Consider the following 25841-nt stretch of genomic DNA (forward strand, 5'->3'; position numbering starts at 1 on the left):
TAACTATCATTATTTAATCTATGTTAATACAATAACTATTAGACTCATAATAAAAGCAACAGTAATTTGAAGGAATAAGAAAAGGTGTTAAATTATATTATTTTTAAATAAAAAAGAAAAACAATTTGAATAACAAAAAAAAAGATAGTTAAATTGAAGAAAATTAGAGAAGCACTAATTAGAAAGACCAAACAAATAAACAATCAATTCTCTACAAAATCAGGATATTTCTTTATGAATTCTTCAACACAATCTCTCACCTCTTGTTTAGGAGAGGTGTTGTCTTCATTTACTTCTTCATTACAAGAAGGACAAACACCTTTTTCAAGACATTTTTCACAAATTGTATCACCACAATTTAAACAAATAACAGCACCTTTAAGTAAATTACCACATTCACAGAGTAATGAGTTCTTCTCATTTCCAATTTTTTTCTTTTCTTCTTCTGCTTTTTTCTTAGCAATTTGTTCCTCAGTTAAAACAATTGGTTGTTCTAATGTTATGGGAAGTGGTTTAGTAGGTTTAATAGACGAATCAATTTTACGAATTTTTTTCATTACCATTTGTCGAGCTGAACGAGGAAGTCGTTTGACACATAAATAAGTATTTTTAGTTATTGGATCACTTCCTACATACTCATGTCCTGTTTGTACATCAAAAATATGCAATTCATCTCTATCAAATGAGTCTTTACGTTGTTTAAGAATTTCACCAATTACTTCACTTGCAGTTATTGATTTTCCATAAAATTGAATTCTTTTATTTACTTTCTTAGAAATTTCAAAATGATACATAACAACACTTCGAGTAGCCATATTAATGTATTATTTTTCTGTATTTTCTAAGTTCATTCTTCTTTAAACACAATTTCTCTTTTTGAGGTTTTTTTTTCATTATCTTTTATAAGTCAAATATATAAATAATGTAATTACGTATTTTAATAATATTATATTCTCATTAAAATGGTAATGAAAGATTAATAATGTCTCTAAAAATTAATAAAAAAAAAAGGAAATTAATAATTATAGTAAAAAAATTAATAAAATATAATATTATAACAAAAAGAGAATAAAATGAACTATAACCATTTTAATGAGCTTTCCTAGTGTTACTATGAATTCAAATTTCAAAAGTGATAATACTGAAACATCTACACAACCTCAACCTAAAATTCCAATTAAAAATGAGAGATCTGTTGGGACTATTCCACAATGGAATGAAGAAGAAAATCAATTATTAGATCAACAAATGAAAACGTTTGTTTTATTAAAAAAAAAAATAACATCAACAACAATGAAATAGATTAATGAAATGGTAGAACCAATTTCTTAGAAAATACTGATATGTTGTATAAATTACAATCATTATTTCCAAATAAATCATCACAACAAATTTTAAATAGAATTAAATGGGTTGCAGGTGGTAAAAAACAAAATTGGGAAGAGTTTTGTGTTCAGTGTTCATATCAACCATTTACAATTTCTACATATCAAAAATATACAGAACATAGAGAACAAATTCCTAAAATTAATCCCCAAATTCAAACAATTCATTCAATTCGTCCTCTTCAATCTCAAATTAAACAAGAAGGAAAAACAACTCTTCCTCAACAAATTCAAAATACTATTCCTATAATTCAACAAACACCAACTCATCCATTACCATCATCTAATCAAGTAATTCAACAACAAATACAAATAAAAAGTATTAATACTTCAAATCAATTACAACGTTCAAATCAAATTGGTCAAGTTACTCCAGGAAATCAACCAATAATGCAAGAAATTGGAAATCAAATCCAAACATTTATACAAACAAAACAACAAACACAACCAATTCATTATCAACAATATTCTCAAATTAATTCAATAAATAATACATTATCTCAACAACAACAAACACAATTAAATATTCCAATTACAATACCTTTACAACAACAAATTCTTGAAGATAAATTAGAAAATAAAAAGAAACCTAAAATATCAAAACTAGAAAAAGATGATAAAACAAAAAAACAATCATCAAGAAAAAGAAAAACAAAAGAAATAGAAAAAAATATTCAACAACCATTAATTAATTCAAATGAAATAGAAGAGCAAATTAAAGAACTTATAGAAAATAATGAACAAGTATTAGCATCTATTGAAATTTCATTACAAACACAAGAACTTCTTTCTTTAGATCGTCAATGGATTATTACTTTTGGTTCAAATATTAAAAATTTATTAAGTATGACTGATACTTTAGCAAAACCTGCACGTTTACCATTTTTATCATTAGCATTAAATCTTCCACCAGAATTAGCTGATATTCAACAATTTCCAACATATCCTGGAATAAATCAAATACCACAACAACAAACAAACATAAGATATCAACCACAATATTAATTTAGTCATTATGTGTATTGATAGAAATGAATCCAATTCTCTTTCTTTCTTCTATTGGTTTTTAATAAAATAAATTATTGTTATATAAATTATTTTTGTTTTAAATTAAAAAGAAAGAAATAAAATTTTTAGGGTTTTAAAAGAAATAAATGAAAATGAGGATAATAAAGAAAAAAAAGGACTAAATAACATTAATTTTTATATGAAAACATTTGTTATAACTCCATTTCATAATACTAAATTAATCATAGAAAGATTACTTAAAGATTCTAATTCTATATTATTAGAAGGAGAAGCAGGATGTGGAAAAAGTTCATTATTAAAATATATTGCAGAAGAACAACATATGAAAATGCTTTCAGTTCATTTTGGAGATGATATAGATGCAAAAGCATTAATTGGATCATATATTACAAGTGATAGTTTTAGTGAATTTAAATGGAAAGATGGATCATTAACAACATCAATAAAAGAAGGATATTGGTTTTTATTAGAAGATATAGATACAGCACCACCAGATGTTATTTCATTAATTTTACCATTATTAAAAACAAGAACATTTTTTATTCCAAATAGATCAGAAAGTATTATTGTTCATCCTAATTTTAGATTAATAGGTACACGTACTATTTATAAAGGAGGAATGAAAATAAATACATTTCATTCAATACTTTCTTCACATTTTACTATTATTTCAATGCCAGAAATGAAAATAGAAGAATTAACTCAATTATTAATTTGTCTTTATCAAAGAATTAAAATTATTTTACCAACAATTTTAGAATGTCATAAAACTATAAAATTAAATGGAATTACTGGTACTTTACGTCAATTATTATCATTTTGTAAAAGAATTGAACAACAAATTCCAAATGAAGTTAAATTAAATCAAATTACTACTCAAATCAAATATATTATTCTTTTTGAATGTGATAATGTTTATCTTTCAAATGAACTTCAAAAAAGAATAGAAATACTTCAAATAGTTGCACAAAGAATTCAAATTCCATCAATTGATTTTATGATAAATGGATATAAACCAATAATAGAAATAAATAATAAAGAAATTACAATTGGTCATATTAAATTAAATAGAAATCCACCACCTATTCCACCACCACCAGAAAATCCATTTTCCATTTTCTAAAACACAACATTCATTAATATTAATGGAAAAAATTGCTGATTGTATTAATAATGATGAACCAATATTACTTGTTGGAGAAACAGGTACTGGTAAAACTACTATGATTCAAGAATTAGCTAGTTTATTAAATCAAAAACTTATTGTTTATAATTTAAATCAACAAACAGAATCAAGTGATCTTGTTGGAGGATTTAAACCAGTTCAATTAAAATTATTATGTCATCCATTAAGAATTGAATTTATTGAAGAATTTAATAAAATATTTTCAAAAAATTCTAATGAAAAATTTATTAATCAATTAAATAATGCATATGAAAAACAAGATTTTAATAGATTTTTAACTCTTATTATTAAAGCATGTGATATGGCAGATAAAAAAATTAAAACAATGGAAACATCTATTAGAGAACATTGGAATAAAATAAATATTAAAGCAAGAAAATATAAAGAACAAATAAATAATAAACAAAATGGATTTGCATTTAGTTTTATTGAAGGAGATTTAATTACAGCATTAAGAAATGGATATTGGATTCTTCTTGATGAAATTAATTTAGCATCACATGATACATTAGAAAGAATATCAGGATTACTTGATGGAGAATCAATTTTATTAACTGAAATAGGAGATATAACACCAATTCCAAGACATAAAAATTTTAGATTATTTGCTAATATGAATCCACCAACTGATGTTGGAAAAAAAGATTTATCACCAGGAATTAAATCAAGATTTCATCCAATTCAATTTAATGAAATTATTGAAAAAAATGATTTAAAAATGTTAGTTAATGATTATTTAAATAGAATTGGTATTCAACCTCCAACTGAAAAAATTGTTCAATTTCATTTAAAAGCAAAACAACTTGCACATGATGAATTGTTTGATGGAGCAGGACAAAGACCATTATTTTCATTAAGAACACTTTGTTTAGCATTACAATATATTACAGATGTAACTCCATTTTTTGGATTTGAAAGAGCACTTTATGAAGGAATTAATATGTCATATTTAACTCAATTAAATAGAATAAGTTATCCAATAATGGAAAAATTAATTAATGAAACATTTAATAAAACAAATAATACTGGTAGTTTACCAAAAAATAAAGAATATATTAATTATGGAGGATATTTTATTGAAAAAGGAAATGAAGAAATAAAAATAGATGAAAAATATATTTTAACTGAAACAACAAAAAAAAGATTAGAAAGTATTTCAAGAATTGTTATGTCAAAAAGATATCCAATATTACTTCAAGGACCTACATCTGCAGGTAAAACTAGTTTAGTTGAATATCTTGCAAAAGCAACAGGACATAGAATGGTTAGAGTTAATAATCATGAACAAACAGATGTTCAAGAATATCTTGGAAGTTATATTCCAACAGAAGATGGTAAATTAATATTTCAAGAAGGTATTTTAGTAGAAGCAGTGAGAAAAGGATATTGGATTGTTTTAGATGAATTAAATTTAGCACCATCTGAAGTATTAGAAGCATTAAATAGATTATTAGATTTTAATAGAGAATTATATATTCCAGAAACTCAAGAAACAATTAAACCACATCCACAATTTATGTTATTTGCAACTCAAAATCCACCAAATACATATGGAGGTAGAAAACATTTATCAAGAGCATTTAGAAATAGATTTATAGAATTACATTTTGATGAAATACCTGAAAATGAACTTGAAATAATTATTGAAAAAAGATCATTAATTCCACCAACATATTGTAAAAAACTTGTTAATATTTTAAAAGATTTAGAAAAACAAAGAAATATGACACAATTTTTTGGAGGAAAACATTCATTTATTACATTAAGAGAATTATTTAAATGGGCTGATAGACATGCAAATAGTTATGAAGAATTAGCAAGAGATGGATATTTTATTTTAGCTGAAAAAATGAGAAATTTAAATGAAAAACAAATTATTCAAGAAATTTTAGAAAAAAATTTAAAAGTTAAATTAAATTTTAATACAATTTATAATTGTAATGAATTTAATATTGCTAAAGAAATTTGTAAAGAAATTGTTTGGACACCTTCTATGAGAAGATTATTTTGTTTAATAATTGAATGTATAAAACATAAAGAACCTGTATTATTAATTGGTGAAACTGGTTGTGGAAAAACAACTGTATGTCAAATTATTGCTCATATAATGAATCAAAAACTTAAAATTTTAAATTGTCATCAACATACAGAAACAGCAGATTTTATTGGTGGAATGAGACCAATAAGAAATAAAGAACAAATTACAATTAAATTATATAATTCATTAAAAAAATTATTTAATGAAGAAGATGAATCATTAAATATTTTATTAAATAAATATTCTTTAAATAAAATAAAAAATCAAGAAATAGATAAATTAATATTAGATTATAGAACATTATTTAAATGGTATGATGGACCATTAATTGAAGCAATGAAAAATGGAGATATGTTTTTAATTGATGAAATTAATATGGCAGAAGATTCTGTTTTAGAAAGATTAAATTCAGTATTAGAACCATCAAGAATGATGACAATTGCAGAAAAAACAAGTAATGATATTGAAGAAGTTATTGCAAATGAAAATTTTAGAATTTTTGGAACAATGAATCCAGGAGGAGATTTTGGTAAAAGAGAACTTAGTCCTGCAATGAGAAATAGATTTACTGAAATTTATGTTAAATCATTTGAAGCTGAAAGTGATTTATTATTAATTGTTGAACAAAAAATTAAAAAAGAAGAAGAAAAAAAATATGCAAAAGGAATTGTTAATTTCCTTGTTTGGTCAGAACAAAAATATGGAAAAAAAGTATCAGTTAGAAATTGTCTTGCATGGACAGAATTTATGAATAATTGTAAAAAAATTCAATCTTCACAACTTAAATTTATTCATGGAGCACATTTAGTTGTTATTGATTCATTAAAAAATGAAATACCAAATGTTATTCAAGATTGTATAACAGCATTAAATAATGCATTAATTCTTTGTGGAGAAAATTTAAATGAAGAAAGTATTAAAGTTATTACAGAAATACCAAAAATGATTATTAAAAATAATAGTATTTGTATATCTGATTTTAGTTTAGAATCACCAACTAATTCATTAACTTTACAAAAAAATTATTGTATTGATGCTCCAACAACAACATCAAATATTCTTCATTTATTTAGAGCTATGACATTACATAAAGCAATTTTAATGGAAGGATCACCAGGAGTAGGAAAAACAACAATTATTGAAATGTTAGCATCAATGTTAAATATTCAATTATACAGAATTAATTTAAGTGAACATACAGATATTTCAGATTTACTTGGAACAGATTTACCATTAGAAGGAAATTCAGGAGGATTTGGTTGGTGTGATGGATTATTATTAAGAGCAATGAAAAGTGGAAGTTGGGTATTATTAGATGAATTAAATTTAGCATCACAAAGTGTATTAGAAGGATTAAATTCTTTATTAGATCATCGTGCAACAATATTTATTCCAGAATTAAATATTGAAGTTAAATGTCCACCAACATTTAGATTATTTGCTTCACAAAATCCATTAGGAGAAGGTAGTGGAAGAAAAGGATTACCTCAATCATTTTTAAATAGATTTACTGAAGTTTATGTTAATAAAATGACTACAAATGATATGGAATATATTATTAGAACAATTTATCCAATAATTCCACAACAAATTGTTAATACATTAATTCAATTTATTAAAAAGTTAGAAGAAAATATTTGTCAAAAGAAATTATTTGGTAGAAAAGGAAGTCCATGGGAATTTAATTTAAGAGATATATTAAGATTTTGTAAATTATATATAGAATATAATTCAAATATAGAAAATGAAATTCATAATGGAATATTAAATACACTTACATTTATTTATAATACTATTTTTGGAAATAGATTTAGAGAAATAAAAGATCGTAATTATGCATTTGAAATATGGAATTCTAGTATTGGAACATTAAATAAATTAATTCAAGAAGAAAGGAATGATTATTCTATTACACAAGAAAATTTTAGAATTGGAGAAGTAGAAATGGAAAGAAAATATTGTATAGAAAATAAAGTAGAAATGAATTATTTATTACCAAACCAATTAAGTATAATGAAAGGAATAATGAAAGGAATTAATAATGGATGGTTAATATCTCTTATTGGAGATTCACATTGTGGAAAGACAAGTATTGTTAGAAATATTGCACAATTAACTGGACATATTATGAAAGAATTTAGTATGAATACAAGTGTTGATACAATTGATCTTATTGGAGGATATGAACAAATGGATTTTGAAAGACATAGAAGAAGTTTCTTACAAGATATTAAAGATATTATGATGGTTTGTAATAATAAAAAAGCAAAAGAAATTTATCAAATGTTAATTTGTTGTGTTAAAGCAAAAGATTTGGAAAATACAAGAAGAAATTGTATATTTGAAGATGTTGAAATGAAAATTATCAAAGAATTAAATCAATGTATAAATGATGAATTTCTTAAAGAAAATATAAATCATATAGAAATATTACAACAAAAGAAAGCAATTGGATCATTTGAATGGGTTGATGGAATTGTAGTTAAATGTATGCAAAGAGGATATTGGTTAATGATGGAAAATGTTAATTTCTGTAATCCAACCGTATTGGATAGATTAAATTCATTATTTGAACCAAATGGATATTTAGTATTAAATGAACGAGGAGTATCTTCTGATGGAACACCAATTATCATTAAACCTCATAAAGATTTTAGAGTAATTTTCACATCTAATCCAATAAATGGTGAAATATCAAGAGCTATGAGAAATAGAGCATTAGAATTATTTGTACCATCATTAGGTGATATTGATATTGAAAGAATTCTTATTGGATTTAATTTGTCTATTGAAACTGTTAGATTTATGCTTAGTATTCATAAACAATGTGAAAATGTAAGTTTATTACATCTTATAAGATGGGGTAAATATGTTGGTAATTATGGAATAGAATCTCTTAAAGAAGGATTTAATATATTTTATGTTACTATTACTTCTGATGAAAAAGAACAAGAAAGAAAACAAACTATTTATGAACAACAACAAAAACAAAAAGTCAATAATGAAGATATTATCACTTATAATATTTTAGCAAATACTCAAATAAAACAAATGAATCAATTCATTGAGAATATTTCTATTGGTGTTTTACTTTCTAAAATGAGTGTTATTATTCCATATATCTATACTCAATTCAAATATGATGGAATGTCTACAGAAACAAATGAACTTAATGATATTTTAATTGAGGTATTAAAATGTTATCAAAATGAAGATAAAATTGAAGGAATTGAAATTATTTCTACTGTAATACAAATGATTGATGAAAAGGAAAGTATACAATTTATTACTATTTTACAACATATTATTCCAAATGAAAAATTAAATATTTTATTACAAATTAAATCATTAATATCAACAATTCCAAATAAATGGGTTAAAACAATGATGATGTTTGTATTATTACTTAAGAATTTAGAAGAAAAAGAAAAACAAAATGAAAATAGTAATACAATAATATCAAAATCTTCAAGAAAAGTTGCTAATGTATATTCTAAATATCTTATACTTGAACAATCTTATTGTGAATTCTTAAATTCAATTGATAAAACTATAGATAATATTCATGAACTAACTGATCAACAAATATTTAGTTTATTAATATTAAGAGTCTTATTTTCAACTATTGGATTTTGTACAGAAATTAATATTCAGAAATATATTATTCTTTGTGTATTATTAAGATCAATTCATCCAATATATATTGAAATGACCAATGAATTATTTAAACAATATTGTGTTGATGAATCATTAATTGGTAGGTTATGGTCTCATTTCTCACAAGAATTTTATCCAAAACATACTACAGAATTTACTGAATTAATTCCATCTATCCAAATGACATATAGTGATAATTCTGTTAAAACATTAGCATTATTATTTGAATCATGTTTTAAAGATGAGGTTAATACAATACAACTTCCAGAACAACAAAAAGAAACTTATTTAACGCCATTGTATAATTTCTTAAAAAATATAAGTGTTATTAATGATGTTGTAAATAATAATGAATCTACCTATAATCCATTTGTATATTCCTATCAAAACAAACAAAAGAATGATTCTATTTATACAATTCCATTATTATCTGAGTCTCTAGGAGCTTTATGGAAAACTCTTCCAACGTTACCATTCTTACCTAAATCAAATCAATTAAAAGGAGTTTCATTATTATATCAAAGTGTTATACCTAGAGCAAGAGCTTACTTTATTTCTAATGGAATATTAGATGTTTTTAGTATCCCAATACAAATATCATTATTAAAAGATATTAAGAATATTTCAATTAATTCAAATGGAGATATCAATAGTATTATCAATAAATTTATTAAAATGATACAAATATCATTAGTTGATATATTTAATACTATTACTAATTCACAACAATCACTTGAACAATCAATTCAAATGGTTAGTCCAAAATTAACAGAATATTATAACAATTCTATTCATCTTATACAAGAAAATAATGAAAAACAAGAAGGAATTAATTTGTATAGATATGGATGTTTTATTTATAATTGTTTTATGATACCATGTATTGATCCAATGGAATATCCAAAATATTTCATTGAAGTTGCAAATTCAAGAATTAAAATTGTTTCTATTCAAATGGAAACACTTATTAAAACACGAGCATTGATATTTGGTGTTGGATTTGAAATATTTGAAAAGTTTTTAAAAACAATGAAAGATAATATTGAAAAGGAAAAAGAACAATATAGTATCAATATTAAAGAAAGAAATAGTGATATTCCATATGAACAATTATATCAAGAATTCAAATTATTTATTACATCAAATGGAAATTATAATAAAATTAATGAACTTTTTATTTCTATAGAAAATATTAATGATATTAATTCATTAATTGGAATTATATCACATGAAACTATGTGGCAAGAACAAACTGAATTCTTTATTGAACATATTCAAAAAGAATATCCATTATTTAGAGATATTACAATTCCAATAATATTTGGATTATATTTATTAAAAACAGGAATTAGAATTGAATTATTTAAAAAGATATTAACATATTTAAGAAATAATAATGCTGAAAAAATATTAAAAAGTGTTATTGCATTCCCAGTTAATTCAGATGATATTAATGAAGAAGTATCTTGTATTGGAGATTTTATATTACAACACATAGAACAAAACAATAATTCATTTAATAATAGTATTCTTAAAATTCTCTTTGTTAACATGGAAAAAGGTTATAAAGGAGATATTAATGGTGCAATCAAAACAACTGTTCCTTTATTAAGATTAATGGTTGCATTAAAAAATGCAGAAGATGAAGAAAAAAGAAAAATTGAAGAAGAAGAAGCACAAATATTTAAATATAAAACAAAAACAAATGAATTAGCTATTGATGAAGATAAAGAAGAGGAAGAATATCGAGAAGAATTTCCAGATTTCTTTACTGATATTCAAGATTTATTACAACAACAATCACTTAATATTCCTATTACTACTACACCAATTATTAATGATAAACCAAAAAAGAAAAAAGCAAGAAATTGGATTACAGATGAAGATATTCAATTTATTCTTGGATTTATAGAGAATATATTAAATGAAAAAGAAAGTAATCAATTATTTAATGAAACAATGGAAGAAAGAAATGAAGTTTTCAAGAATATGTTAGCTGAATATTTTGATAATAAAGATATTCCATTACCAAAAGATTTTGATTGGATATCATCACCATTTCATACTATCTTTATACGTACAAAAACTGAATTAATAATTCATCCAAAAGAAGAAAAATTAATTGATTTAAATAAAGATGGATGTGTTCATGAAATTATTGAATTAATGAATGTACTTGATCAATTGTATAATCATGTTAGTAAATTATTAGAAGAATTTCCAGAAAATGAAATGCTTGTTAAAATTAATTCAATTGTAGATAGAATACGAGGATATCCAAAGACTGCACCATTAATGAAATATTTAGTTACACTTCATGTATTATTTGGAGAATTACAAAATTGGCAAAATGTTGCTGCACAATATGTTTCATTACAAGAAGAAATGAATCATGTTGCATTAATTATACAAAAATGGAGAAGTTGGCAGTTAAAGAGTTGGAATAAAATAGCTGATAATATTATTGAGAAACATAAATGTAATGCAAGAGGTTGGTTTGTTAATGTGTGGAAAATGGTTCAAGAATATATTACTAATGAAGGAAATGAAGAATATGAACTTCAATTTTTAGAATCAATGAATCAATTTGTTTATAAATGTAATTATGGTCAATTTAATGAAAGAATTCATTTATTAGAAATTCTTATTAAATTAACACAAAAAATATTTGAAATTAATAACAATAATCAATGGAATAAAGTTAATATAATGTTCATTCAAATCAAAGAATATTATTTATTATTTAAAACAAAAATTAATGAACAAATAGAATATTCAATTAAACCAATTATTGAAAAAATTAAAGATTTTATTAAATTAACAAAATGGAATGATATTAATTATGCTAAACTTCAAGATCAAACAGAAAAATCAAATAGAAAATTATTTGCATTTACAAAAGAATTTGATAATTTATTAAAAGAAAGTATTCAACCAATTGTACAAAGTGAAACATTTGAATCAAATCCTAGTGAAATAGAAAAAGTACAACCACCTGAATTTACATCATTAGGAATATTAGAAAAAATTAATAAAGGAAATGGAGATAGAGTACAAGAAATTAAATATTATATTAATAAAATTAAAATTCTTCATTCAAAAACATTAAGAAAATGTATTGAAGATATTACTTTTAAAGATAGAGATGGATTAAAATGGTTAGAATTATTTGAAGATGAATTAATAAAAAGAATTAAAGAACTTCAAGAAACTAAAGGAAAAGAAGGACTTGTTTTAAAGAAAAGAGCATTACTTGATGTTATTGAGATGTTAGAAGGATATCATTTAAGTCATTCAAGAAAAACAGTTAATTTAAATGATATTTCATTAGAAATGGTATTAAGAAAACCATACAAAATTGAAGGAAATACTTCATTAATTCAAAAAATTAATGAATATCATTTTAAGACAATTAGTAAATTCCAATTATTTAATAAAGTAAAAATTAATGCTTCAAATGATCTTAATGGAAAAGAAATTGAATATACTCAAAATTATGTTAATAATCTCTATGATATGTGTATGAAACAAAGTAATGAAATTAGAAAAATGCAAGATTTTGTTAATTATTTAAAGAAAGTATTATCTATTCTTAGTTATGAAGAAGAAAAATTTAGTAAAGTTAACCATTTAACATTACTTAAAAATTATGTATTTTTGAGTAGAATAGAAAATGTATTAGAAGATAGTATTCTTATTGAAGAAAGTTTAACAGAGAAATTTAATAAAATGAAAGAAAATATTCAAAAGAGTAGAAATATACTTAAAAATATAATGAAAGAAACATTATTAGAAGGAAATCATTTTATGACAAATAAAATGATAGAAAATATTAAATTAATGACTAAAGAAGGACAAAATATGATTTCTATAATTGAACAAGAAATTAAAAATATTGGATTCAATAATTCACAAAATATCTTATTGATTTTAAAATCATTAAAAGAAATAGATATTACTATTGAAGAAGAATTTAGTTCTTCAAACAAAATTAATGAAATGCTTGAAGAGTGTTTAATTACTTGTCAAATTTTATTTAAAGCATCCTCTCAATTAAATGAAGAAGAAAATGATTCATTCCCATCTATTCATTCATTTATTCTTGCTGGAAATAATATTCATAATAATCTTAAAGAAATGATTGAGAATTGTTTAACAACAAATACAAAATATATGAAAGAATTATTAACAAACGTAGAGCATGTCCTTGAAGATCATTATATTACTTCACTTCATATCCATAAATCAATAAGAAAGTTTACTGTTATGTGTCTTAATACATTTGGTACATTATATAAAGATGGATTTTGTAATCAACAAGAAAAAGAAGATGATAATAAACAAGAAAAAGGAGAAGAATTTACTACAGATGGAGTTGGTATGGCTGAAGGTAAAGGAATAAATGATGTTAGTAAAGAAATTAAAGATCAAGAACAATTAACTGGATTAAAAGGAGAAAAACAACAAGAACAAAATAAAGATGAAAAACAAGAAATGGATAAAGGATTTGATATGCAAGATGATTTTGATGGAGAAGAATATGATGAAGAACTAAATGAAGATGGTAACAATAAAGATCAAGAAGAAGATGATGACAGAGATCAAACAATGGGTGATGTTGATAAAGACAAAAGAGAAATTGTTGATGCTGAGATGTGGGATAAAGAAGATAATGAGAAATCAATGGAAGAAGAAAATGCTATTGGTAAAGGAATGAAAGGTGAAGCAGAAGGTATGGGAAGTGAAGAAGAAGGAGATATCAAAGAAGAAAAAGAAAAGAAGAAAGAGGAACACCAAGAACAAACAATGGAAGAAGCCAATGATGAAAAAGAAGAGAAAGGTGAAGAACAACAAGAAGAAGGTCAAGAAGTAGAAGAAACTGAAAAACTTCAAACACTTCCTGGTAAAGAACAAATTGAAGAAGACAACCAAGAAGAAAACAATGATGATGATGAATTTAAAATGGATGAAGAAGGTGAAGAAAATATGTCAATTGAAGAAGAAAATAATAATGAAAATGAAGAAGAACAAGGAGGTCAATTTGATATTGATGCATTAAATAAATCAGATGAAGAAGCAAAAAGTGTTGAAGAAGAAAAGGCAGATGGAGAAAATGAAGATATGGTAGAAACAAAAGAACTTGAACAAGATCTTACTGGTGATATAAACCAAAACCAAGATAATGGAAAAGGTAATATGAATGAAGAACAGAAGAATACTGAAGATATTGAAGCAGAACATACTCCAATGGATGCTTATGGTGTTGAAGAAAACACTGGAATGAAAAGTAATGCTAAAATTGATTCAACTCAACAAAAGGAAGGAGAAGGAAGTGGAAATAATGAAGAAAATAATACAAAAGTTGGAGAAGGAGAAGGACATGTTAATGGAAATTCAAAGAAAGAACAACAAGAACTCAGAAAAGTCCAACAAGAAAAGAAAGGAAATGGTGATAGCCAAAATCATATTGAAGATCTCACTATGACAGAAGAACAAAAAGTTATTGATGGGCAGAAAAGTGGAGATGAAAAAGATGAGTATGTTGTTGATGAAACAGCTCAACAACAAACAATAGCACCAGCTAAAGAAGAAATGAATATTGAAAAGATGGAAGAAGAAAAAATTGGAGAAGGAGAAAAGAAGAATATGATTGAAAAGAAAGAAAGAAAAGAAGAAGAGATGAAAGAAAACCAACAAGTAGATGGAATAATGGAAGAAGATATAAATGATGTTGTTGAAAAAGAAAAAGTTAATGAACAATATATAAGAGAAAGTATTATTAAAGAACCAACTGAGAAAAATAACATTTTTAATGTTAATTTTAAAGAAAATACAAATGATAAAGAGATAATTATTGAAGAAGGAGAGAAGAAACAACTAATTGATGAAATTAATGAAGAAAAGATAATTGAAATAGATGAAAGTGAAAGACAACAATGGAGTATTTATGAATCAAAAACAAATCAATCTGCTATGGAATTATGTGAAAAATTAAGAATTGTGTTAGAACCATCATTAGCAAGTCAGATGAAAGGAGATTATAGAACTGGAAAGAAAATTAATATGAAGAAAGTAATTCCATACATTGCTTCTGGATTTAAAAAGGATAAAATTTGGCTTAGAAGAACAAGAGCACAAAAAAGAGATTATCAAATATTAGTTGCAATAGATGATTCTCAATCAATGGTTATAAATAATGCTGGAGAAATGGCATTAGAAACAATTGCTTTATTATCTAGTGCTTTAACTAAATTAGAAGTAGGAGAGTTAAGTGTTGTTAGATTTGGAGAAGATGTAAAATGTGTTCAAAAGTTTGGAACTACATTTAATGAGGAAGATGGAGCAAGAATTGTTAAAGAATTCCAATTTAATCAAAACAATACTGATATGGTTAAATTAATGAAATCTTTATATGTCTATTTACATGAAAGTGGACTTGTTTGTCAACGATATAATCCTTCTATTGAATTGGATGTAAAACAAATTATTTTTATCCTCTCTGATGGACGATTCTCTGATAAAAATGGTATTTCTAAAATATTAAGAGATTTCTCTTCAATGAAGACTTTTGTTGTTTTCATTGTCTTAGATAATCCTTCTAATGAATCAATTCTTGAAATGAAGAGCGTTAACTTTGAAAATGGAAAAGTTAATGTAGAACATTATATGGACACTTTCCCTTTCCCTCACTACATCATTCTTCATGACTTAAACACTTTACCTAATGTTTTAGCTGAAGCATTGAGACAATGGTTTGAAATGACAACTCAAAACTAAAATATACGATTGAATTGATTAATTTTTTATTTACTTTTATTCTTTTTACTATCTCTCAAATAAGTATCATTCTACAACAGTGCATAGTGGTCATTATTATGGACATAAAGTTTCCAACAATTTCTAATAACTTGGAAATAAAAAGCCTAACCTGCGAAGTAAAACAAGGTCATTCAATGATAAGCTCTTTTAATCTTCTCCCCTCTACACATCTTCTTTAGCTTTATAAATTATTGTAAAAAAACCCTTGTTTTTTTTTTTAAACATTAACAAGTTATTTGATTTATTCTCGTTTGAGTCAATAAAAACTGGGTGTCATCACCAACAAGAGAGTGGTGAAACAAAGCATTCGCAAAGAGATGAATTCTTTATTATTTGGTGAATTATAACACAATCCGTTGACTAAGAGGTTTTTCTAATTAAGTAACAACTTGAAATATTTTATCAAAAAAAAAATAATGTTTTTTATTCCAGTTATAACAGCTTTGATATATAAAACACAAAATAAAAGAGGGGAAAAATTAGTTAAACCTAAAATTGAACTTGAAAGGGTCAATGGGAGTTCCTTCATTCTTTAGATGGTTAAAACAAAGATTTCCAAAAATTATTGATGATTGTCAGCCATCTTCCCAAGAGAAGTACGGTGACTTAAATGAACCCAACACTAATGGGGTAGAATATGACAATTTTTATATTGATATGAATGGATTGATTCATCCATGCCTTCACCCACAAGACAGACAAGCAGCTGAGTCAGTAGAAGATATGATGGTGTTACTGACTAGATATTTGGATTACCTTATTGACATTGTTAGACCTAGAAAGTTATTGTATCTTGCAGTTGATGGAGTTGCACCAAGAGCAAAAATGAACCAACAAAGAAGTCGTAGATTTAAGTCAGCCAAAGATGCAGAAAATGCAGAACTTAAACAAGCAGAAGAGAATCGGAATAGAGCAAAGAATGGATTACCTGAAATTCCTTATGTACGACCATTCGATTCGAATTGTATTACTCCTGGAACAGAGTTTATGTCGGTAGTTTCTAAAACATTAAAGAAATATATAAAAGAAAGAATGAGTCAATCTAGTTATTGGAATAAACTTGTTGTTATTTTAAGTGATTCTGGAGTACCAGGAGAAGGAGAACATAAAATTATGGATTTTATTAGAAGACAAAAAGAATCACCAGATTATAATCCAAATATTCATCATTGTATGTATGGATTAGATGCAGATCTTATTATGTTATCTCTTGCCACTCATGAACGATTTTTCAGTATTGTTCGAGAAAAAGTATTTTTTGAACAAGACCAATGTTACATTTGTAATAAAATTCATCCTCCAGATAAATGTCCACATAGAAAAGAAGTTGGTGCATTAGACACTATTATAAAACCATTTCAATTTCTTCATTGTCATATTCTTCGAGGATATCTTCAAATTACATTAAAAGTAGAGGGATTTGAATTTGAAAGATGTGTTGATGATTTTATTTTCTTCTGTTTCTTAGTTGGAAATGATTTCTTACCACGTATTCCATCATTAGATATTAGAGATGGTGGTGTAGATCTTTTAATGAAAGTTTATAGAGAATTTTTACCACATGGAGGATATATCACTGAAAGTGGTAGTCTTAATGTTACTAATGCTAAGAACTTTTTACGAGAAGTTGGTAAGGAAGAACCAGCAATATTAGAAAAGAAGTATCAAAAAGAAAAGATGAATGCTAAAAAAAATTTTGATAATCAAATGAAACAATTAGAAAGCAGAAAAGCAAGCATCTATGAAAATAGTACTTTAAAAAGTACTGAAAGTATTAATTCACTTACTCCAGAACAACAAGAACAACTCAAAATCCAAGAGGCTGAAATAAAATCAATTGAACAAAGAGAAAATAGATTAAAAGAACGATTTAAGAAAGCTGAGGAAAAAGATTTATTAAAAATGGGAGAATCAGGGTATACTCAAAGATATTATAATGTAAAATTTAAGATAAATCCAAAGAAAGATACTCAAAAAGTTCGAGATATTGTTCATAGTTATTTTGAAGGAATGAATTGGGTTCTTGGGTATTACTATAAAGGATGTCAATCATGGGATTGGTATTATCCATATCTTTATGCTCCTTTTGCTGAAGATATGGGAGAATATGTTGATTATAATTTTGAGTTTAAATATAAGAAGAGTATTCCATTTAGACCATTTGAACAATTAATGTCTGTGTTACCACCTCGATCTAAAAGTTGTTTACCAGAACAATTCCATGATTTAATGAAGTCTAAAGGATCACCAATAAGTGAATTCTATCCAGATACATTTAAGCTTGATTTTAATGGAGAAAAAGTTGATTATAAAGCTATTGTTGTATTAACTTTCATTGACCAAGAAAAGTTATTGCATTATGTTAAACCAATAGAAAAGAAATTAAAAGGAGATGCAAAAAGAAGGAATAGAAGATATGGTGATTCTTATATATTTATTGGTAAAGATAATGTAAAATATTTTACAACTATACAGACCTTTAAAACTGCTTGTTCAAGTATATGGGGATTGATTAAACCTACAATTGATAAATTAAATAAAAAAGACAAAAAGGTCCCATTATCAGATTATAAAGAATTATTAACACCTATTGTAAATTCTCAACAAGGATTATCTGGTTTTATTATTCCAGTAGATGACATGGAACTTAGTGAGGACCAAAACCAATGTTTTATTGCTGGATTTATTAATCCTCAATTTGAAGAAGGTCATGTGTTTAAAACACGGTATTTAGATGGAGAACCTATTACTCTTCCTGAAATTAGTGTTCGTGGATTTTCAAATACAAAACAAAGTAGTACTTATCAATCTAAAAGGAGATCTAATGGTGGTGATAGTTATATCGATGAACGTAAAAGAGAGCTTAAAGACGATTATCAACAAAAAAGAAAGAACAAGTTCTCTTCAAACCCATCCTACCAACAACGTAGCTTTAAACAAGATCATCTTTTCCCAAGGCGTAGAGACCAACGACATCATTCCTTTGGTTATAATAACCACAGACAACAGGGTCAATTTGATAAATCTAGGCATAGTCATAACTATCGTTTTAAGAAAGAAGGACGAAGAGATTATGATGACTATGAGTAAGTGAGAAAATAACTAATTAATTTTGATTGATTTCTACTTTAAGTTAAAAGTTTTGTTATAATAAAGGAAAAACCAAAAAAATGAGAAATGATAATAAAAAAGAGAAATTCGTGATTGAATCATATCAAAAAGTGAGAATTTAAATAAGTCATAAAGTGTTATTATTGGTAACGACCAAGGGCAATGAATTGAACGTGTGGGTATCTATCTTTTATGATACTGTAATTTTGACATAATCCGCTTGATTTTCTTATTTCTTCTAGAGCTAAAACGCATTTATTAAACATGCCAATAATTACTCTAGTTTGGGAAATTTGTTGAGGGTCTTTTATAATTCTTAATAATTCAAGCATATTTGACTTCATACAATACATTTCAAATATTTTATGTGAAACTATACTTGGATATCCTTTTAACAAAACAACATTAGAATTTCTAAGTATTGAATCAGTAAAAACTTCACAAAGCAAACGATATTCTACTTGAAAACAATATTTTGGGATTTTTTTACAAACACTAGTTGTTGAAATATTAAAGTGTGTATTTAAATCGACTTTTGAAATATAATTAATATAGTCATTGAAAATATCACTTTTGATAAAAGAATGTTTTCTTGATTGTGTTTTATTAATTTGAACTTCTTTTATCGAAAAAGGATCTGTTGAATCCTTATTACTTAAATTTATTGAAGCGATACTTGTTGATGTACTTTTCTTTCTAGGTATTAGTTCCTCAAAATTTTGTCTACGTTTTATCTCCTTTGAACTAGTATTAAAAATCCCTTCTTCAACTTTTTGACCTTTTTGAGAGTATTTTTGAGATAACATCAACCGTTCATTAGAAATAATAATTTCTTTTTCTAGATAAATTACTTTTATCTTAAGTTCATCACGTTCTTCAGTTACCTTTTCGATTTGTAAAGTGAGTTGTTCAATAGCCTTTTGTTGCGACACAACTTGCTTCTCCAAAACAGAAACAGTATGATCAATTAACTCTTTTTCTCTTTCTGCCAATCGTAATTCAACATATTTTTGAAGTGATAATTGTACTGAATCTCCCATTGTCAATTTGAGTTGGGTCTTATTTTCTTTATTTTTATACTAAATATTTCTCTAAATCTCAACTTTCCATTTAACCAAACAATTTTTTACTGAAACTTAAAAACATCTATATCCCTTCATCCTTTATAATTTTTTAAATGTTTTTCAAAACATATAATCTAGAATAACCTTTTACTTTCGAATTCTTATTTCATTCTTGTTAAACAAAAAAAAATATATATATTTTGTTATTTGGGGTGAATTTGTGATTTGTTTATTTTTTAATAACAAAATAATTTAAAAATGTTATTTTCAAACCCTTAAAAACAAAAAATAATTAAAAATACAATGATTAAATTATTGAAGGAAGTCCCACAAGATTATGAAGGGGATATTGTTCTAAGTTCATTAAGTTGTTTGTTTATAAATTGTGATATATTAATAAAGAAAATAACAAAAAAAGGGTGTGAAATAAAACAACAAAAAGAATGTGAACATGCTGGGGAAAGATATGAACAATTACTCAATCAAATGTATTTTATATATGAAAATAAAAAGATTAACAAAGAAGAAAATGAAATTAAACAAGAAGAAATAAGTTATAATAATAAAAATGAAGAAAAAGATTTTAGTAGCAAATTTAAACCACATATACAAAGTATTAAAACAGGAGATTATTATGGAATGCTTGGTTTAGGGACTGTTAGATGGGAAGCTACTGATGATGATATTAAAAAAGCATATAAGAAAATGTGTTTAATTTATCATCCAGATAAAAATAATGGAGATGATAGTAAAATTAAACAAATTATTGAAGCATATACTATTTTATCAAATCCTGAAAAAAGAAAACAATATGATAGTTCAGATAATACTGATGATAAATTACCACAAGATAGACAATATGAAGAAAAAGAATTCTATACTATTTTTGGGACATATTTTAAAAAAAATGCTAAATGGTCTATCAATAAAAATGTTCCTAATTTTGGTGATGAAACATCATCTGATGAAGATGTAAATAAATTTTATACATTTTGGTATTCATTTAAGTCATGGAGAGATCCTCCTTTAGATGAGATGTATAATATAGAAGAAGCAACATGTAGAGAAGAAAGAAGATGGATGATGAAAGAGAATGAAAAGAAATCACAAAAGAAACGAAAAGAGGAAGGTTTAAGAATAAGAAAATTAGTTGACATGGCATATAAACGAGATTTTAGAATAATCAAAAAGAAGATGAGAGAAAAAGAAGAGAAAGAAAGAAAGAAACAAGAATTAGAAAATAAAAGAAAATTAATAGAAATTCAAAAAGAACAAGAAAGATTAAAAATTGAAGAAGAAAGAAGAATTTTAGAAATAGAAGAACAAAAGAAAAATGAATTATTAATACAAGAACGAAAAGAAAAAAAAATTAGATTATTAAATTTATTTAATTTAGAGAAAGAAAATGAACATTTTAAATGTGGTATCAAAAATGTAATTGTACAATTAGATGATGATGAATTAAATACTATATCATCATTACAAGATCAATCAGCAATAGAATTTTTAAAACATAAAACAATTCAATATCTTGAAAAAAAAGAAAAAGAAAGACAACATCAACTTCATAGAAATATATTAGAAGAATGGAATTCTAATGATATTGAATTATTTAAAAAAGGTTGTAAAAAATTTCCTATTGGTACAGAAGGAAGATATAGAAGAATTGCAATATATATGAAAACAAAGAATGAAAATCAAGTTATTGAATATGCAAAAGCTTTAAATGCAAAAATACATACAACTACTCAACAAAAGAAAAATAATAATAATAATGTTCTTGATTGGAGTAAAGAACAACAAATTCAATTACAAAATGGTATTAAACAATTAAGTAGTTATAAAGAACAAGATAAATGGGATAAAATAGCTCAAATGGTAGAAGGTAAAACTAAAGAACAATGTATTGAAAGAGTTCAATATTTAAAACAATTAGCATTACAAAAGAAATCAATTAAATAAATATTTTTATAATTTAAATTTAAAAAAAATTAAAGAATTAATAATAATTTAATGAAAAAATATATTTAAAAACAAATCAATTTGTTTGAGTTGATATTGTAATTTGTAAAGGTTGAATCCATATGAATAATAATAAATAAAAAATAATAAAATATGTTAAGAGAAATGTTACTAATGAAACATAAATAATTGTTTGTAATAATAATGATTGTTGAGAAAACCATTGATTCAAATTAATAAAATATAATACTCCTAGACTTAATCCAACAATAACACTTCCTAATAAACATGTAAAATCTTGTAATGGAAATAATTGTGTAAATACTATCACTAAAAGACCTATTAATGATGTAAAAACAGCTCTTTTAAAATATACTTTATAATTTTGATTTGTTAATGCTAAATCAACAAGAAATACTGATATTAATCCAGCAAATGGTCCCATAGAACATACTGCAATATTATTACAACTTAATACACAACTTAATAATACTCCTGCCTCTCCACTAATAATATATGTAACAAAAAATAATATTATTCCCCATCTATGTTCAAAATATAAGAAAAATCTTAATGTAAATATAATTTCAACAACTAATCCAAATAATGATGGACTTAGAAATAATGATGTAAAAAGTCGATATATTTGATAATTTTGACTATTTTTAATTAATTTTTCTTCTTATTTTATTAGTTTAATAAATCTCTTTTTTTCTAAAAAAAAATATTATAATAACAAACGTTATATCATATGAATATTTTGCTCCAAAATCTACTATTTTATCTGCACTTGGACCTATCCCTGGATTTATTGAAAATGATGTAATTCCACATATACATAATTCTCCAATAAATACTCCAATCAATAATAATGTAAAAATAAATGATATAGACATTGTTGCTCTTATATATTTTTCTATTCTTTTATTAGAAATAAATGGTGGTATTAAACATGGAAATACACAATACAATATTTGTTTAAAAATATTTGTTTCATTCTCAAATGGAGTTAAATATCCATCAATATCAACAAATCCATCTTCTTTTTCATTTGAATGATGTGGAAGAAGTATTGTACTAAAACTAAATCCTTGAAAACTTTCTTCACTTGAAGAAGATGAACTTCCATCTATTCTAATTGTTGTTTGATTATTTTCTTTTTGTTCTTCATTATAAAGAGAGACAAGTGTGGTATTTTCCATTTCTCTTTTAATTCTAATTTCATTAGTTTTTTTTATCAAGTCAAATAATTCTTCTTTTGCCTATTTTCCAATAATTTCCTTTATTACAAGCCTATTATGATAGTCACATGCCTACCATTTCCTTTTTTTTGCCTTATTGAAATTTTATAATAAATTTTATTAAATTTTATTATTTTTATAATTTTGAACAAATTTAGATTAAAATAGAACATTATATTTTCTTTTTAACTAACTCTCTCCTTTTCTTATTTTCTTTCTTACAAACAAAAAATTATAATTGTAATTGATTTATTAAAGACTAAAATTTAACAAGAACATTCATTGGTTGTTTGAGAACTTCTTTTTGGAAGATTTTCTTGTTCTTGTGTTATTTCAATAATTTCGTTCTTTTTTTCGCTTATGTGAAGATTTCTTTTGATAATAATAGATACCATTTCTTGAAAGGCTGTGTCAATATTAATATCTTTCTTAGATGAAGTTTCAATATATAATGGAATATCATTATTAGAAACAAATTTCTTAATAATATCTTCAGGAACTCGAACATTATTTTCATCAGTAATTAAATCTAATTTATTTCCAACTAATACTACAGGAATATTTTTACTTTGATCAACAAGACTATAGAAATCGTCTAACCAATCTTTACAATGATTTAATGATTCCATATTATCTAAACTGAATACAATAAATATCCCTTTAATATCAGTAAAGAAAACACGTGAAACTGATCTAAATCGTTCTTGTCCAGCAGTATCCCAAATTTGTATTGGATAACTTTGATTATCAACTACCACTTCTTGATCTGACATCTCAATTCCAATAGTTGATTCATATAAATCTTTATATTTATGGAAACAAAACCTTTGAACAATACACGTCTTACCAACTCCCATATCTCCCAATAATCCAATTTTGATTTTATTTGCCATGTTATTTATATTTATCTTTTTAAGTTCTTTTGAGATGCTTTTCATAAAAATAGTATTTTCTTTTTATCTCTTCTATTTTAAAGTTAAATTTGTGTTTTTTATTTTCTTTCTTAAACTTCCTCAGAACTTTTAACATAATAAACCTTCTCTCTCTTAAACTTAACTGACTTGCTCTATGAAAATACCCAAATAATGATTACTCTATTAAATAAAATGAAATTTTAAATACATTTTTATCAAATGGACATCTATAAACAAAAGATAGATTCGTTAGTTGACAGTTTTAAACAATTAACACTTTCTCATATTCTAAACAATGTTAAATCAAAAGTATCAATTTAGACTTGTTTGTTTTGATTCAGACTTATTTGGAATACTTTATATCCAACTTTTATAACAGTTTATTGTATTTTGAAGTGTTTTATTGCTTCAAATACAGAATTTTCTTTTAGAATAATCATACTCATTATCAATTATTACATCATTGTTATCAGTTATTTTTCTTATTGCTTCATTCAACATTTGAAAAACGATAGAAAATAAAAGCATTTAACTGATTAAAAAGAAACAATGCATTTTGTTCTATAAGTCTTTTTCACTTTTTAGATAATTTAACAGTAATATATTATTTTTTTTCAAAGAACAATCAATTTTTAATGAAAAATAAAAAACTAGGGGTAATGTTATTCATGAAAACTGTAATTCAAATGATGAACCTTTTTCTGAATAATCTAAATTTCGACGTTGTCCTTTTCTCTTTTTTGGAAGTAGTTTTTATTAATTCTAACAATGAGTTATATTTATATTATAAATATAGTTTAACAAGTGGTACTGGTTATAAAATGAATCACAAAAATTTTCATTTTTTAAAGGTATTAGATGGACACATTTTAAAATAAGTATGTCTCAAATTCATTGTTTATGACTTTTTAAAAATACTGTTCAATACAATTTAGTAATACAACAATCACTCCAACTAGGAGTTATTAACTACATTATGTTAAAAATTTTTCAATGTTCATGTTTCATTATGAATTGAATTGGTTACTAACTTTGATACATTTATTTGGTAATATAAGTTGGGTTGAATAGAAAGTGATATATTTTTGATGAATAGTAGAGAAAGTGCAAAAACATATAATTCATATGACACAAAAATACCACCAAATAAATAGAAACAGAGAAGTTAATTGTAGAGTGTTTTTGTTACTGTCATCACATTAAACACAAAAAGCATAGGTTCGTTTGAATAAAGATATATATTCTAAAATAACATAATTCTTCCATTTAATGGTTTAATAAAAAAACTGTGTGTTTATTGAAATATATTTTATTTACTATATTTTTTCAATAAATTTCAGTTATCCTTTTTTTTTCTTAAAGGGGGTAGTTATAAAATTATTTCCACGGTTCAACGCATTTTGTTTTTATTTATTTCATTAACTTTTCACTGTTT

At 24.6% G+C, this 25841-nt stretch overlaps 9 protein-coding genes across 9 annotated transcripts, besides 32 other annotated features; 5 read left to right on the top strand and 4 right to left on the bottom strand.

The window, feature by feature from the left end:
• Nucleotides 1–87: 87 nt before the first annotated feature.
• Nucleotides 88–115: a sequence feature (AT_rich).
• An 88-nt stretch (nt 116–203) lies between these two features.
• On the bottom strand, nt 204–815 carry EDI_149070 (uncharacterized protein; the record flags this gene model as incomplete). The annotated part of the gene is made up of 1 exon (XM_001736397.1): nt 204–815. One exon carries the CDS (start codon nt 813–815, stop codon nt 204–206), a length of 612 nt encoding a protein of 203 aa, XP_001736449.1.
• A 94-nt stretch (nt 816–909) lies between these two features.
• Nucleotides 910–953: a sequence feature (AT_rich).
• A 38-nt stretch (nt 954–991) lies between these two features.
• Nucleotides 992–1084: a microsatellite.
• Nucleotides 1085–1092: 8 nt separating this feature from the next.
• On the top strand, nt 1093–2390 carry EDI_149080 (uncharacterized protein; the record flags this gene model as incomplete). Its single annotated transcript, XM_001736398.1, has 2 exons — nt 1093–1256; nt 1319–2390. 2 exons carry the CDS (start codon nt 1093–1095, stop codon nt 2388–2390), a joined length of 1236 nt encoding a protein of 411 aa, XP_001736450.1.
• Nucleotides 1262–1282: a sequence feature (AT_rich).
• Nucleotides 1958–2056: a microsatellite.
• Nucleotides 2391–2448: 58 nt separating the features above from the next.
• Nucleotides 2449–2521: a sequence feature (AT_rich).
• Nucleotides 2522–2592: 71 nt separating this feature from the next.
• EDI_149090 (uncharacterized protein) lies at nt 2593–3537 on the top strand (the record flags this gene model as incomplete). Its single annotated transcript, XM_001736399.1, has 1 exon — nt 2593–3537. The coding sequence occupies one exon, from the start codon at nt 2593–2595 to the stop codon at nt 3535–3537; it is 945 nt and encodes a 314-aa protein (XP_001736451.1).
• Nucleotides 3260–3301: a microsatellite.
• Nucleotides 3538–3637: 100 nt separating the features above from the next.
• EDI_149100 (midasin, putative) lies at nt 3638–16072 on the top strand (the record flags this gene model as incomplete). Its single annotated transcript, XM_001736400.1, has 1 exon — nt 3638–16072. The coding sequence occupies one exon, from the start codon at nt 3638–3640 to the stop codon at nt 16070–16072; it is 12435 nt and encodes a 4144-aa protein (XP_001736452.1).
• Nucleotides 3786–3844: a sequence feature (AT_rich).
• Nucleotides 5455–5554: a sequence feature (AT_rich).
• Nucleotides 5782–5923: a microsatellite.
• Nucleotides 8955–8993: a sequence feature (AT_rich).
• Nucleotides 10444–10510: a sequence feature (AT_rich).
• Nucleotides 10924–11050: a microsatellite.
• Nucleotides 12024–12116: a sequence feature (AT_rich).
• Nucleotides 12354–12385: a sequence feature (AT_rich).
• Nucleotides 13744–13890: a microsatellite.
• Nucleotides 14039–14173: a microsatellite.
• Nucleotides 14202–14330: a microsatellite.
• Nucleotides 14880–15044: a microsatellite.
• Nucleotides 16073–16506: 434 nt separating the features above from the next.
• Nucleotides 16507–16542: a sequence feature (AT_rich).
• An 85-nt stretch (nt 16543–16627) lies between these two features.
• EDI_149110 (5'-3' exoribonuclease, putative) lies at nt 16628–19204 on the top strand (the record flags this gene model as incomplete). Its single annotated transcript, XM_001736401.1, has 1 exon — nt 16628–19204. The coding sequence occupies one exon, from the start codon at nt 16628–16630 to the stop codon at nt 19202–19204; it is 2577 nt and encodes an 858-aa protein (XP_001736453.1).
• Nucleotides 19205–19365: 161 nt separating this feature from the next.
• Nucleotides 19366–20265, bottom strand: EDI_149120 (uncharacterized protein; the record flags this gene model as incomplete). The annotated part of the gene is made up of 1 exon (XM_001736402.1): nt 19366–20265. The coding sequence occupies one exon, from the start codon at nt 20263–20265 to the stop codon at nt 19366–19368; it is 900 nt and encodes a 299-aa protein (XP_001736454.1).
• Nucleotides 20266–20470: 205 nt separating this feature from the next.
• Nucleotides 20471–20491: a sequence feature (AT_rich).
• Nucleotides 20492–20517: 26 nt separating this feature from the next.
• Nucleotides 20518–20606: a sequence feature (AT_rich).
• On the top strand, nt 20593–22251 carry EDI_149130 (Zuotin, putative; the record flags this gene model as incomplete). Its single annotated transcript, XM_001736403.1, has 1 exon — nt 20593–22251. The coding sequence occupies one exon, from the start codon at nt 20593–20595 to the stop codon at nt 22249–22251; it is 1659 nt and encodes a 552-aa protein (XP_001736455.1).
• Nucleotides 20789–20871: a microsatellite.
• Nucleotides 21475–21658: a microsatellite.
• Nucleotides 21663–21684: a sequence feature (AT_rich).
• Nucleotides 22242–22323: a sequence feature (AT_rich).
• Nucleotides 22324–22327: 4 nt separating this feature from the next.
• On the bottom strand, nt 22328–23453 carry EDI_149140 (uncharacterized protein; the record flags this gene model as incomplete). Its single annotated transcript, XM_001736404.1, has 2 exons — nt 22328–22910; nt 22993–23453. The coding sequence occupies 2 exons, from the start codon at nt 23451–23453 to the stop codon at nt 22328–22330; spliced, it is 1044 nt and encodes a 347-aa protein (XP_001736456.1).
• Nucleotides 22377–22406: a sequence feature (AT_rich).
• Nucleotides 22912–22987: a sequence feature (AT_rich).
• Nucleotides 23454–23592: 139 nt separating the features above from the next.
• Nucleotides 23593–23681: a sequence feature (AT_rich).
• A 77-nt stretch (nt 23682–23758) lies between these two features.
• Nucleotides 23759–24430, bottom strand: EDI_149150 (GTP-binding protein YPT7, putative; the record flags this gene model as incomplete). The annotated part of the gene is made up of 1 exon (XM_001736405.1): nt 23759–24430. The coding sequence occupies one exon, from the start codon at nt 24428–24430 to the stop codon at nt 23759–23761; it is 672 nt and encodes a 223-aa protein (XP_001736457.1).
• Nucleotides 24431–24587: 157 nt separating this feature from the next.
• Nucleotides 24588–24622: a sequence feature (AT_rich).
• A 557-nt stretch (nt 24623–25179) lies between these two features.
• Nucleotides 25180–25201: a sequence feature (AT_rich).
• Nucleotides 25202–25706: 505 nt separating this feature from the next.
• Nucleotides 25707–25743: a sequence feature (AT_rich).
• Nucleotides 25744–25841: the final 98 nt, after the last annotated feature.

This window comes from Entamoeba dispar, genomic scaffold (assembly GCF_000209125.1).
Source record: "Entamoeba dispar SAW760 scf_1105229459835 genomic scaffold, whole genome shotgun sequence".
Classification (NCBI taxonomy): Eukaryota; Evosea; order Mastigamoebida; family Endamoebidae; genus Entamoeba; species Entamoeba dispar.